The sequence below is a fragment of the Cynoglossus semilaevis genome, chromosome 2 (genome assembly GCF_000523025.1).
Source record: "Cynoglossus semilaevis isolate Cse_v1.0 chromosome 2, Cse_v1.0, whole genome shotgun sequence".
NCBI lineage: Eukaryota > Metazoa > Chordata > Actinopteri > Pleuronectiformes > Cynoglossidae > Cynoglossus > Cynoglossus semilaevis.
Genome location: NC_024308.1, coordinates 2,839,769 through 2,855,005, shown reverse-complemented (window position 1 = coordinate 2,855,005; position 15,237 = coordinate 2,839,769). Strand labels below are relative to the sequence as shown.

The following is a 15,237-nucleotide window of genomic DNA, read 5'->3' as shown; positions in this document are numbered from 1 at the left end:
CTTCCTATTTCCACCGTTCACCTCAACACTGAACTAACAGCCACTGCTCAAGGCTTTTTTTTTCTTCTCCTAGTCCAGTAAAGCTGTCAGCACAAAATTAAGCCAGGACAAATGTGTCTGTGTTAACACTATTCAGTGTAAAATCGCGGCTCGTCTTATTGATGCCGCAGCACACATTTCTTGCCTATGTGATCATTATTCAAAGCAGATGCTATAGATTTTATCCTATATTATGACCTTGAGATGCTAAGCACTTGCTTGAAGGGAGACGTCGTCGTCGGCATCTACAGTACGCTGCTTTTAAAGCCTCAGCACAGGCATCGGTTTGCATAAGCAGTACACAAACAATTTCCCTGTTGAAATGCTCCGGTCAGAGTGCGTGTATACATGAGGGGTGATGGTGGGGGTAGATGAAAAGGTCTGGTGGTCAGTGTTGAAGCTCACATCCTTGTTTATATCTGAGTATCACCTCAAGTTGTACTTCGAATACTCGTACTTTGTTTAGTTTAAGTAAATTTTTCAGCTTGTTGGAATAAACAGAATTTAAATGAATATCCTATAAATAATTTGTATTGATCAGAAATGAGACAGAAAAGAAATCAACAAAGAACTAAAATTGTATCTTTAGCATTTTTTTAAACCTTTCTTACATAACTCCTCACTCACTTTTTTTTCTATGCTGCCTCAAAAAATACTGTTCAACAAAATTGGATTTAACTGAATTCAAGGCGAGATTATGACCAAGGGGCCAGATTTTGGTCCAAAAGCAGGGACAAGCACATTAAAAAAATCTAGAGAGAGGAAAAGTGAGGTAGTGATCATATTCCACCTCCTCAAACACAGACGACCATTGAAACACACACACACACACACACACACACACACACACACACAGACTGTTGTTCACTGGGCCACAGTGTCAACATGAAACCACATCATACCTGTTAGTTCAGCAGCAGCATGACAACTGGGCTGAAAGGTCCTCATCTGAACCCAGTCTGTGCCTTGTTTGGGGAGTAGTAATAACGAAGTGTGAGGTCAGATCAGATGTACATTAGGAATGAAAAACACTTTTTTTTTTATCTGCACAAATAAAGAAACTATGCTGCGTTCATTTGCACAAATAAAGCAGGTGCAGAGGTTCTGGCACCAGAGGAGATAAAGCAGCTATGTAAATTTGTATTTTTCCTGCGACTGTTGGTCAGTGTTGGTGTGCAGTAAGTGCTGTTTCCTTGTTGTGCTGTCCTTGTGCTAGAATACTGCAGTCTTTTTGGAAGGCGTCCCAAGGTTAGGAGTACCCAGTAACCCAGATAATTTATCAAATTCTCCTTGGACACTGTTTGAATGGGCGTCTTGTGTTCCTGACAGCTTGATTTCAGGTTTTGTATGAACAAGTAGCTCTTTTATCAAAATGTTAAGATGTTTGGAGTGGCAACAGGAGGAGACAAAACCATGTTTGCTGCAATCTCCTTTCACATTAAATGAGCTTTGATGAGTGCTTTTGCTTGGTTTGAACCACAGGTTAATCAGGCTTTTCAGTCTGCGGTTGTCTTCCTCATATTCAGCAGTGTGCTTGTGTGGTGTGTGTGTGTGTGTGTTTAATTTAAAGTGGAAAATTGAAACGAAAGTTCTCTCTAAAAGATGGATTTTTCTTCAGCCCAGGAGTCGATAATCCGAAAGTGTGAGCGTTTTTTGAGACAGACAGATTGTCAATTAGGCTAGTGAAATTTGTGTTTGGCAAAATATTGACAGCTGTACAAAAAAATAAAAAAATCCCACTTTTATTAAAAACTCAGTTTTCAGGATTCTCCTCCTACATATGGATCTAAAAATGTTAATACCGTCTTCCCTTCATTTGAGTTCCTCTGCTGCTGCTGCCGATAATTAATTCCATGTTGCAGGTATGAATATCTGTAATCCCAGAACTGTGAATTATGGATATAATTTATTGGATATTTTTGAACTGCCGTTCACATGTTTTTCAATTATTTAGTGGCGAGTTGGAAAGATGCTTTATACGTACTACATGTCAGCCTCTACATACAGATCCTCCATATTTTTATATCTGTCCAGCAAAGTAATATTGACTTGTTTCACCATGTGTGTAGAAATACTTTGATTTGTCTTATTATTGTTATTTCAAGTCTAAAACTAAGGTAAAACACTACAATGAACTCATGTGTGAGATTAATAGCAGTGTGTGTATGTGTTCATGCGTGTGTGTGTGTGTGTGTGTGTAAGTAGACCCCCTCCATCTGTCTGGGTGTGTGAATGGACCAATTACCATAGCATTGCAGGGGTCAAGCAGGTTGACGTCTTAATTGGTTCTCTCTGCAGGGCTTCTTCAAGCGCACCGTCCAGAACAACAAGCGCTACACATGTATAGAGAACCAGAGCTGCCAGATTGACAAGACCCAGAGGAAACGCTGCCCATACTGCCGCTTCCAGAAGTGTCTCACCGTGGGCATGAAGCTAGAAGGTACAGCTACATGTTTCTGTTTGTCTATTCTTGCTGTTTGGCTGCGGCCAAGAGACCTTGACTTTTGCTGGTGTTCTGTCTATTGTATATTAAAATGTAGTAAAATATATTTTTTAAAAGTAGGACAAATCCTTGTGAGGCACGGTCAAAAGATGGATTACCAATTCCTGGTGGATGATTTGGACTTGTCACAAAATTGGCTTTCTTTATAAAAGATGAATGAGATGTTGTTGTTTAATTGTGTTTCATGTCCAAACAGTCAGCGCCTCTAAGTGGCCCCTGGGATTTCACTTTGTTGCTCAAGGCCTCAAACAAAACAGATGGCTGTTACATGAGTGTGTGACTGCTCAGTTACCAGCTTAGGATGACGTACTACAAAGATCTGCTCCAGTAAAAAAAAAGAATAGTGCATTACAAAATGTACTCAACCACTTACACACGTTGTCTTTGTGCAAAAGATTTACTTTGTCAGTGAATGTTGTCATATTTAACTGTCAAATGTTATTTACCATGGAAAAAGGGTCTTCAGTTCACTTCAGTTTGATGTGATAGATCATTTTAATAGAATAGATATATTCGTATTCCAGAGGCAACTTTTAGCGTGAGACAGAGACGATAGCCACAGATGGATGGATGGATAAATGAATGGATGAAAATGAGTTCAAACCAAGCACCAGAGTAATGGGAAAATGTGATTATAAATGGGGCCAGAAAGGGTGGATCTCAATGTTTTAGGAACGACACCTATATTTTATTCATATTTTGAAATAATAGATTAACAAATATATACAAATTTATATATAATATATATATACATTTATTTAAGTAACATTTTTGTTAAAATGCTAAAACTAGTTTTGACGAGATGATTTCAGTAAAAAATAATCTATTTTTCCTGAATATCAAATAACGGATATTCAAGTTTCTGTTTTGTTTTCTAGTGTTTTCTTGAAGAGAAAAACCGTTCATTTAACCCAATGTGATGTGTAGCATTTCAGTGGGTATGAAGATGGGTGGGGGGGGAGACAGAGTGGATATCTGGTAGCTCTTCTGCACTCTAGGTTGCCAGACAGATTAATAGATAAAATATTAAACTTGGCAGCAGAGACAGGTTGGTAATGTTGATACTTTTGGCTGACGGCGTCCAGTTCTTTTTTGTTTAATTTGACTGTGGCTCAACAGCTTATTCAAACATGGTTATGCAGAAGTGACAGGGTGGCAGAGCAAGAACTGTTCCTGCGTGCTCAAAGATAATATTTGAGGACGACTATTTTTTTCCACACGTTATTTGACAGATTTTTTTTGCTTTAGCGTTACTAATTCTGGCATGAAAAAACAAATATGCCTTAAAGCTAAACAGTTTATGTTCTGAGAAAGAGGAATTAAATGTGAAAAATGTAAAAAAAAAAAAAAAAGTTTGTGCAGCTCCTAAGTTATTTGGTTTACAATTTCACACAAAAATAAGAAAACATAATATATTAAAAGGGAATCTTAAATGGAAAACTTAAAATCTTGTTCTTTCTAGTATTAATTTTTACAGCTGACACTTGTGGTTTTAGGCGTTAGGTTTGATTTGTCTCTGTGGTTGTAGCTTTCATCTGAGGGGCAACTTCTGCCACAACCAGTAAAGACGAGACCTCCCAGACCGAAAGTGTGACACGCCTTAGACCACAGGCTCCACTTTAGACACAAATCTTGGTGGTAAACACATGCATGTATTCATGAGGTGACCAGGAAAAGGTGTTCAGAAGGCCACGGCCTGAAGGTGTTGTTTAGGACACAGAAATGTGATTGGAAAATTTGCTCTGAAAATAAAAACCAAAACAAAACAAACAAAATATGGTGAGCGTCATCTGCTGTGGTACTTTTGTTGTTTTGTTTTTTTTTTGTGTTTTTTTTTTCTCTCCTTCGTACAACAGCTTGTGGCAACATGTGAATTCAGGAAATCGAGTGGAAAACAAATGTGGTCTTTACGTCGTCTCATGACGTCTTTCCTGTTTGTTGAGAATATCTTCAACTGCTGGATTGTGCAGTTGAAGTGTGTTATGAAGGTGCCAACAGCAGATTGTGTGTGTGTGTCATTGCGTGTGTGTGAAAGAGAAGAAGAGATAAAGTCCATGTGTTGATAAACAGAAGGCTGGTGATTATCAGAATAACATAAACACAACTTTGTCATGTCAGTCATTTTATCCTGACGTGACGACGGCGCCGGTTGTAGGGTGATGTCAAACATAAGGCCCGGGTGCTGACTGCGGTCCCCTAGCTTATTTAATTTTTTTTTCCCATAAATGTGTTTTCCTTTGCAAAAATGTAGAATACTTTTTAATTGATACAGCTGTCTTAAGCATCATTTTAATATTTTCTCTATTTGAAATCAAGGTATGACTTTAACAAGTTCTACATTTTTTACACTTGTTCTTAATTTGTACATCAGTATTATTTAAATATTCAGTTCTATTTACTAGTTGAAATGTTATGATATAGAATAAAAAATATTCTGGCCTGCAGAGTAACTTCACAACACACCCTGACTTTGTGACTAATACAAAGACAAAAGACAACTTTACACACTTACGCAATATGATCCTATTTATTTTTTCTTTTTTATGCAGGATAAATGGTTTATAATAAATCACCAGATTTTTACAGTGTGTGGGTCAAGTCATTACCCCCCCCCCCACCACCACCTAGTGTCTGTAATACTGAGCACCATGAGGTGCCATTAGAACCAAAACACTGAATCCCAGCGGTTACTCTGACAACTGTAACCTTCACATCAGCTGCTAATTTGTTTTTTACTCCCAGTGACTTCTCACAGCAGAAACATGTTTCACACACGCAGGAGAAAATAATCAAATGCCGTTATTGTTGAAGCCATTAACGTGTTATTGTGTGGAGCTGATGAAGCGTGTCACATCTCAGCAGCTCCACTGCTGCGGTTCTCCTGTTAATGCTTCCTGGATGTTGCCTTGCATCATATGCTTCACTGAGCTGTCTAATATTCCCCTGACCTGTGTATCACATTAAAGACGGAGCATAACATTAGTGTACTCTGTGATATGATACAGTTACCATTGAACAGTTACGGAGTGGAAGGTGTTAAACATGGGTTTATTGACAGTGAGGACAATCTTAATAATTAAAGAAAAATATATTCACAGTAAATTAGACATTATAAAAAAAAAATCTGAAAACGTGAAACAAAAGCTGCGTTTGCTGAATATTTAATTCCCTTTTCTTTTTAAAATGGATGTATTTTTTAAAACTAACACTGGACTGAAGTGTTAAATACAGAATCACCAAATGTGATTTTAATTAACTGATACAAATGTTGAACCATTAAGCTAAAATTAGTCCCTCAGTGTGTTTAGAGAATGTTGAACCATTAAGCTAAAATTAGTGCCTCAGTGTGTTTAGAGTCTCTCTCTCTCTCTCTCTCCCTCCCTCCCTCTCTGACCTTTTCCTCCCTGTGTTTCACTCTGATTTGTCTTCCTCTCAGTACCTGGGCTGGAAGCCAGTCTTCCCCTCTATTACTTATGCATAGGTATCATAGGTATTCATGTGTGCGCATGGGGTAGGGCACATCCAGAGCAGGGGTTGGGGCTCCGACATGACAAACAGGGTGTCAGCAAGACTCCGCGAGAGCCATTAATATGCCGGCGGCGGACAGGGATCCTCACCTACTCAGGCTTAATATTCCTGTATATTAAACAACCATAAATCAGAGCATGAAAGAGGTGAGGGCTGCGTGTGATGTCTTTGAATGTGTTAGGGCTTATATGTGCACAGACAAAGTGTCTGTGTAGGTGTGTGTGCGTTGTGAGTCCGTGTTTGAAATTGTGTGTGTGTGAGGCAGACTTTTATGGATGTGTGTGTGAAATGTGTGTGTTTTAGTGGCGTTGCTGTCAGACAGTGAGTCAGGTTGAAACTGGAGAGAGAAACTTGAACAGTTTTGGAAACATCGGACGGAACTTCAGCCTCAGCCCCTGCTGTTAATAATACATTTTTACACAATGGGGAGTTCTTACAGTTTAGATGGGTTTTTGCTTATATGTCCATTATATAAAAATATTATTCATTATTATCTTTGAACATGCAAATAGCACAACAATGTTGTTTCTAAAGGGAGGGAGCGTGGTCCCACCATAGGGTTCCCATTACTGCAGGTCGGACGCTGCAAGGAAATGTTTTTGTCTATTTTAAATTTTTCCTACAGACAGAAAATTGTAAAAAAATATGTTATTTTCTTTATTTTGTTTATATATATATATATATGCAGTAGAACATTATATTCATGTGTTACTGCACTGGTGGTAAATCAGCTGTGTGTGCAGTTTGAATTTGAAGCACCACAGGGCCATTTCCTGCAGCATCTTCTCCCTCAACACTTCACTCAACCACACTTTCTTCTACTCCCCCAGCCCACCCTCACATACACCCTGCACCCCCCCGACCCCCAGCCCCAAACTAACACTCCCTCTTTTGTGTGTATTTGTGTGTGTGGTGGGGAGAACTGCCCCCCCCCCCTTTCCATGTCTTGTTACATGATGAGGGTCTCGTGGTCTGAGGCAGTTTTCCCAGGAGCCCCAACTATTAGTTTCTCAGCTCATTAATTACACTGTTCTGGAGGAATCATTAATAGTTAAACTGGAGCTACAATAATGTATAATAGATACATTTCACCAAGGCTTCTGATTCTGTCTTCTCTGTTTTTTCTTTGACACCAGATCAGTCTTTCAACAGCGAAGATCATTTCTTTAGACTGTGTTACAGTAATGTCTAATGTCTGTCTGCTCTGACTGTGACCAGCAGTTAAGGATTTCTGCTTTCTAGCGAGTGTGTGTTTTTTTTTTAAGTGTCTTAGACAGACGCAGCATGCGTCATAAGATGGTCTGTGTGTGTGTGTGTGTGTGTGTGTGTGTGTGCCTGTGTGTGTGTGCCCCTTCTCTCTGCTCCTCTTGCTCTGATCAGTGACAGACACTCTTGTGATGCAGGTCATTAAAAACACTCCCAAGGCAGTTCAGTGTGTGTATGTAAAAGAGTGTGTGTGTGTGTGTGTGTGTGTGTGTCTCCCACTCATCACCTCCGCCTTATCCACACCCCCTGTTTAATTTTCCCTTTTTCCCCCCACTTATTTAGCTGAAGTGGACTCAGACTGACTCTCCAAAGCTCATGCATTTGGTGTTTGTATGAACTTATAAAAATGTGTGTGTTTCTTTGGGAAAGTGTTTACACAAGTACAATAAAAAAAATAATAGTTATATTCTAATATTTTGTAATATTGGTATTAATAATTATTTCATGGCGGTGCATTCTCTCTAGACGTCCGCTAGCTCGTGGCACACTGAGCTCGGTGTGTAAGAGGTAATTAAGTATGAATAATTAAGACCAGCGCTCCCCGACTGGGAGATAGCGGAGCAGCTTCCCCATGGCAGAAGTCGGCCAGATCACACATGGCCCTTGTAGCAGTCCAGTGTGTGTGTGTGTGTGTGTGTGAACGTATTCATTAGAAATACCCACAGCTCAGACACGTTGTGATCCTCACCACAGGATCCTGGGCTGAGAGGGGAGGCAGGGGGCGCCGTGGACAAATGGGGTTCATCACGGTCTGATTATTATCAGAGTTTTCAGTCATTGGGGTTGACTAGGAATAAAGTCTGTACAAATTACCACAGACATTTGAATCTTGTGAATATTGCATAATGGGACAGAATCATTGGAAAGTAAATTGGAAAAAGAAAACATAGTATTTGATTCCCTTTGAGGCCACTCAGATATCGAGCCTTTTAGGCAGGTATTTCCTGAGTGGTAGTCAGAGATAGCCAGCTGTGCAAGGATCACGCTGCAGACCGTTTGTCTCACAGGAGTTTGTGTCTGTGGTCAATGAGTAACGACACTATCTTTTAGACCTGTGGGGTTGAGGAGTCAACATGAAAATGTCAAGTGCAATCGCTACGAGAGCACCTTTACCCTACATCCAAGTCCACAATGTCGCGTATACGTGCTTGTCGATAAATTTGTCGTAGGATGTTTTACAGTAGAACAAGAGATGTTCATGTTTCGAGCTGCACTTGTCAAAAATGACTTCACTGGAGCAGTAATTAAAACGTATATTCTTCCCCTCTCCACTCTCTTTCTCTCTGCCTGTCAGCTGTACGAGCAGACCGAATGCGCGGCGGTCGCAACAAGTTTGGTCCAATGTACAAACGAGACCGGGCCCTGAAGCAGCAGAAGAAGGCTCTGATCCGAGCCAACGGCCTGAAGATCGAGGCCATGAGTCAGGTGATGCAGGCCGTGCCCACTGACCTCACCATCTCCTCGGCCATTCAGAACATCCACTCAGCTGCCTCCAAGGGTCTGCCACTGAGCCACCACACTGGTCACCACACTGGGCACCACCACCACCACCACCACCACCACCATGCCACCGCCTTGCCGCCCACAGACTACGACCGCAGCCCGTTTGTCACATCACCGGTCAGCATGGCGATGCCCCCGCACGCTGGCAGCCTACAGGGCTACCAGGCAGCCTACGGACACTTCCAGGGCACACGCACCATCAAGTCAGAGTACCCCGACCCGTACACCAGCTCACCAGAGTCCATCATGGGCTACGCCTATGTGGACGCCTACCAGTCAGGCTCACCGCCCAGCTTCCCGCACTTGATTGTAGAGCTGTTAAAGTGTGAGCCAGATGAGCCGCAAGTTCAAGCCAAGATCCTAACGTACCTGCAGCAGGAGCAGGCCAGCCGCGGCAAACACGAGAAGCTCAACACCTTTGGCCACAGCACCCTCAACGCCTTTGTTCTTATGTACCAGAGGGCCCACCAGACGCCCTTCTCCATCGTGGAGTGGGCGCGCAGCAGCATCTTCTTCCGTGAACTCAAGGTAGGTGGTTTCAGACTTGTCTACTGTATGTGTCCGACTGTTTCTGTTTCGATGTATTCTCATCTCTGAGTTCATTCTCCGTTCTTCGTACTTGGTTATGACAGCACCTACAGTGTATGCATTTGCTCCGACAGCAGTGCCACGGCAGGCCATTAATAAGTAATCCCTCACTGTGTTATAAAAGCATCTGTCTTCTAATGCTGACAATAGGTTACAGAGTTCATAAACATCATTGTCCAGTCCCTTATCTTCCAATGAGCTATTATCTTGTCTTTATCTTTTGACTCCACATCAATGCAGAGTGATCAGGACTAATCCTGTTGTCTGCTCTGCCTTCTTATCAACACTGACTCTTTATCATTTCACTTTAATTGAGTGTTTAAAACCTATCAACTGTGTCTTATGATGTCACATCTGCCAAATCACCTGGACCATGATGTGGTGTCTGTGGTAGTCAGCAACAATGAACTACTGCTTTACAGAACTGTACACACAAGAACATCCAGTGAGAACATAAATCAATTAATAAGTAATTTTTCAGAACCTTCACCTGTAAAAAAAAAACAAAGGACTTTTTTAGGTTTTATTAAATTACACTTATTTAGTTTTAAATGAAATTTTAAAAAGTATAGTACAAAACATGTTTTCCGAGAGAGAGTTTATAATACTGGTATATTATACTTAGTTAATACTTAGAGCATTAGGGACAGTTACACAATGTACTGTGTGCAGTTTCTGTCTGCTGAGCTGTGACTAATGTCACTATTTGACACCACGTCGCAGACATTTCATTAGCTTTTGCTTACCTGCATTTATATGCTTCAATAGGCTCAGGTGCGTGTGAAACAGGGGTCACACATTCCTTTCAAATGTTGCTATTATTCCCTTTTCAAATGGGAAAATAAGCACTACAATAAATCTTATTTAAAAAATGTGCCAATTACAACACACTAGAGTCCTTGAAAAAAATAATTTTGACATTTAGTGAGCACAATGTCTCACATGACATTTTAAAAACTGTATTTGCATTAAAGTGGGGCATGGAATTTACTCTCATACACACACACACACACACACAGGGTGTGGTTGCTGCTAATAATTGCATATGGTTGGCCCATTAACTTTGAATGATAATTTTTTTTTTCTCTGCTCCGTGAAGCCTCTCTTTTTCTCACACCCTCGTTCTAATTCAATTATCTCAGCCACTTGTGTTTGTGGCTCCATGATTTGCTGCTGAATGAGCTGTCATTATGTTTTCCTAATGGCAGCCCAAAGTAGTGCAGCCTGATAGCAATTGAGGCGGGTGACTGTTATGAGGGTAGAGAATGACCTGAGCTCCGTGCAGAGGAAACTGCTTTGTGCACACGTTTAAAAGGCTCCACACAGACACACTGGCTTTGCTGTGAGGTGGGGCATATTTCACATGATTGAGGCAGATAATTAAACTGAAACATGTCCCACCCACTGAACCATTGTAAACACAAGTGGGACTGGAAAATAATGTGCTAGCTCAGTGGCTCAGTTTTTTTCCACACACCTCATAGTTTCCTTATTTTGAATTTCTTTTGACTTTATCTTCACCAGTGAACAGAGAGGCTATTTTTTTTACATGATTTGTCACGAATTCTGCCATCAAACCGCAAGAAGCCGAAATGATTTGCGTTGGATTAGTGTATTTGAAGTCTCCCCATTTGTCCGACCTATGAAATCAAACTGTCGGTGACTGTGAGCTCCGATGCTCCGTCAAGGCTGGAGGAGAGAGACAGGAAGCAGAGTAGAATTAGGTGTTTGTCACAGGAGTTGTACTGCACTGTAGGAAGCTATAAATACTCTTTGATCTTGGTCACACACTCTCACACACACACACACATATGCATACCCACATTAAGACACAGACGGTGCTCACACATAACGCACTGCTCTGCTCCCTATTATTAGCTCGGTAAGAACAAAAGAATTTCTCTGGTACTGGAGCCAAGTTTGAGTGAGTATATGTGTGTGTGAGAGCGAGGGAGAGAGTGTGTGTGTGTGTGTAGTCATTTGCCAAAAAAAAGTGTTCAAAGATTTAGTTTCCATAAGTTGGCTTCTGTCATGAGACTCATAAATATTTAGCCATTAGGAATACCTTCTAAAGAGCACTACCTATTTTTCTCCAGCGTGACGTGCTACCTCTCCCTTTCTCCCACTCTCCTTCTGGGAATGAGCCATGGCGTGAGGGACATTTATTTCTATCACCTTGGATCCCAAATGTTGAGACCGGCTCGTCCCGCCAGCTTGCTTCGGTTTTGATTGGTTTAACACGTCGTCAATTAGAGAAAACCAGCTTTGGTACACTGGCTTTGAAATCACTGGTTCTATGAGGGAACGATTTGGCAGAGTTGAGAAACACTAGTGGTGGTTAAATAAAATTGACTGGAGGGGGGGAAAAAGGGGTTGAAGACAGGTGCATGTGTGGATATGTGTGTTCATGTGTAGGCTTTTGTCTCTTACATATGGTCGCAATTGCACACGCTGCAGGCATTTGTTTTATTTCTTTAAATCCACTACAGTGCGCACACATTAATGTCTCTTAAAATTTAGGGTGAAAAATAGCACATGTGTAAGGTCAGTTCAACATGCCAAGGACGGACTATTTAACAGTAATTTTTTTCGACATAAATAAAGTAAAAGATCTAAAAAATTCATTTAAACTATTGAATCAATTTCTCACAGTCTTAACAAACTCATACAGAGCCGTCATGCTGGGCTGATACAGCCTGACGTACACTACATCACAAATGATTAAGTCCTTTAGGCCTGGAAATTGTTTTTTTTACATAACTTTATGTTTGGGTACCTGGTCAAGGCCTTTGCCTTGCAGTACAAAATTTGAAATATCTAATGGACAATTAAAAAAATATATATATATATTCGTAATGTTATTGATGTCATTCTGTCCTGGGACCTGGCAAATTTAGCCTTGTGATTCACCATGGGGTCACAAACCAGCATTGAAGAACACTACCCAGAAAAGGTTTCATCACATACACAGAACTCAGTTAGATTTTACTTTGTGTATCTAATGCACAAAGGCACAGTTCCTACTGCGTATTATGTACTGCTGTACTGTAGAGTATTTCGAGGCCGGTATCTGTCCGTTCATGACGCCTGCAGCGCGGGTGTACTCTCTCATGTCGTGCTCTATTGTGTGTGCTAAGTGTGGAAAACACATGTGTTTGTCCCTCACTGACATTTCCCAGCATGCTGGTACGGCCCCTCCCCTCTGCTATTCTCTCCTGTCCTGCCATGAACCCCTCTGACCATCCTGGTGCCAACCACCTTCCTCAGTACAGTGAGTGCTTCGTATGGGAGAAGTGTATTCAGGGTGATGTTGGATCACAGTTCAGACATTGTTTTGTTTACCCACGTGTTCTCATGATTCCAGTTTTTTTTTCAATATAACAAAAAATAATCCACGGTCTTAGAAAACATAGCATTTGAAGACACTAACTGTGTTTTGTCATCACATTTTGGATAAATTACTTTTTTTTTTCTGTTAGGGTTACTGATCACTGGAGTGAGCTCTGTTTCATTTTGAAAGTTTCTATGTTCAGTACATCTGTGCATGCACTGGGTGGTGAGTCATAGCATGACTGGTCCAGTGCTAGCCTCTCCTCCATTGTTCCAGTAGATGGCTGGCCAGACGCCCACTTCAAACACAATGGGAGGGAGAATGTAGCGTGGTGATCAGGACTATTGATGATTCATATGTTTACATCTCACCTTCCTAACTGCGCTCTACTGTCACCAAAGTGCCCCCCCACCCTTTTCCTTTCTGCACTCTTTAATATAGAGGATGTGTGTCTGCTGTCTGGGCAGCAAGTGCTTTGTTTGGCTTGTCAACACAACGTACAGACGCCTTTAAGCAGCACAAAATATAATGTTACACTGGGTTAAAAGACAAGGTTTTAATAAGGAAGAATACACAGATAATATAGCTCACTCTTCTACCTGCAGGGGGAGCAGTCGAAAAGTAACACAGCTCACTCTTCTACCTGCAGGGGGAGCAATCTAAAAGTAGCATGTAGTATGTTTTATCTGAAGTTTGAGAACAGAAAGGAAAGAAAGAAAGAAAAATACAGCAGCAACTACAACTACAGCAGGGCTGCAGTACCTGTACACGCCACCATACACCTCCAGTGGCTTATTAAAATCAGGGGTGTTTATTATTAACAATCAGACAGTAGATTTCTAGAATCTTGATCATGAGGGAGTTTGGAGTTTTAAAATGCTGACTTAATGAGATGTTAAATTAAATGCAATGTCAATGTCTGCGATGCATTTCGACCTCTTTTGGTTCTGTGATTTTCCGATTCTTGAATTTTTTTGGGCAAGAAAACTTTCTTTGGAACTTCCACTTAAGTTCTGATCCTTACAAAAGAAATCTCATGTCAAGGTTAAGCAGTTACGGTTGCAGAACATGAATAATGCATTTGGCTTTGTGACTGGTTACTGGAAAATTCCATACATATCAAGTATTTGATGAAAAATTCTAATAAACCACTGTTGTATAAAGTGAAGCATCCTCCATATTATTTTTAAAAGTTAAAATATGTAATTTTTACCACAGTAATTTCCCAAGCTGTTTCCTGCTTAAAGTGAGATTTTGTTTTCCATCCATCATTACTCAAACGATGTGAAACTTTATACATATATCTACTCTGTCCACCTGATAAAAGGGTGAGCGGGAGGAAAACAGCCGTGACGTTTTGAAATGTGGCTTCACTGTTTATTTTGGTCATCCAGGGAGCTTTTTTGTTAGGGAGAGAGGGGTTTTTTTTCTGTTTCCCTCTCTCTTTCATTTTTTTTAAGGTTGTCTCCGCATGTTGCAAGAATGGCAAAAGCAGAACTAAGAGCCATTAAGTTGAAGAGGAACTGTATTAGAAGTCTCGTTCCCTGGGAAAGCTCCCAGCTGAGATGGGGCAGCCATATTGGATAAACAGATGGCTGGGAAAAAGGAACGGACATGCAAGAGGAGAACAGAGGTGAAACAAAGAGGGGAGATGAGAGAGGAGACGGGAAGAGAAGGAATGTGGAGAAGAGAGGGAATAACGGGACAAAGGGGACAATTAATCTCAACAGCTGTCAAAAATAGAAATTAGTCAATAATATTCCTTAGCATGTCATGCTTTCACCTTTGACTTTATTCAGTTAGTGCCTTAAAAAAAATAATTGTCGAATCTCCTAAAAATGACTTCAAATCAGTCACAAGTGCAGATGTGAAACAAGCATTTTAAGCAGTGGAATTATTTACACCTTTGCCCGTTTGTTGCCAGTTTACTGGACTCCTTTAAGCGACTCCATGTCAGTCAATCACGCGGCATGACAGATCCCTGGGGTGGAGCAGGAGGGGGCTGATGTTCACATCTCACACCTGAATATTCTCCACTTATAGATTTACCTGAGTGAATAATGTAAGGTCCTCTGATGCTCCTCACTCAAATTAAAAAATAAAAATTTAAATCAGGAACGGCCATTTGAGAAAAGAACATGACAAATTAAAAAAAACATAAATGATGATGAACAGTATGACATGAATACAAAGGAAAGGAAGAAAATTGTCTTTTTAAATCTATTAACATACATAATAAACTGTTTATTTTAACGTTTGACAATTTTTATACATATTTAAACTGTTATCCATACTGATATATATTCAAACCTTGTGTTATGTAACTATATATATATATATATATATTTCTACTTTGACCGAGGACTGCTCCTTTTTGTCCTCACACCCCATAACTAAGTGGGAATTAATAAACCGTTTAAGGTGCAATCCGAGAAGTGGTATATCTATGGCCCCCCGCCGTGTGCTAGCTCACACACGT

General features: G+C 40.6%; 1 protein-coding gene across 2 annotated transcripts in view; it reads left to right on the top strand.

Annotated features, from left to right (window-relative positions):
• Positions 1-15,237, top strand: part of LOC103393976 (nuclear receptor subfamily 5 group A member 2) — an 82,122-nt gene that overhangs the window by 49,368 nt on the left and 17,517 nt on the right. For both annotated transcript variants that reach the window (XM_008331123.3, XM_008331108.3), the window contains 2 exons: positions 2,338-2,479; positions 8,631-9,367. In XM_008331123.3, the coding sequence (XP_008329345.1) occupies positions 2,338-2,479; positions 8,631-9,367 (879 nt within the window). The remainder of the gene's footprint in view (positions 1-2,337; positions 2,480-8,630; positions 9,368-15,237) is intronic.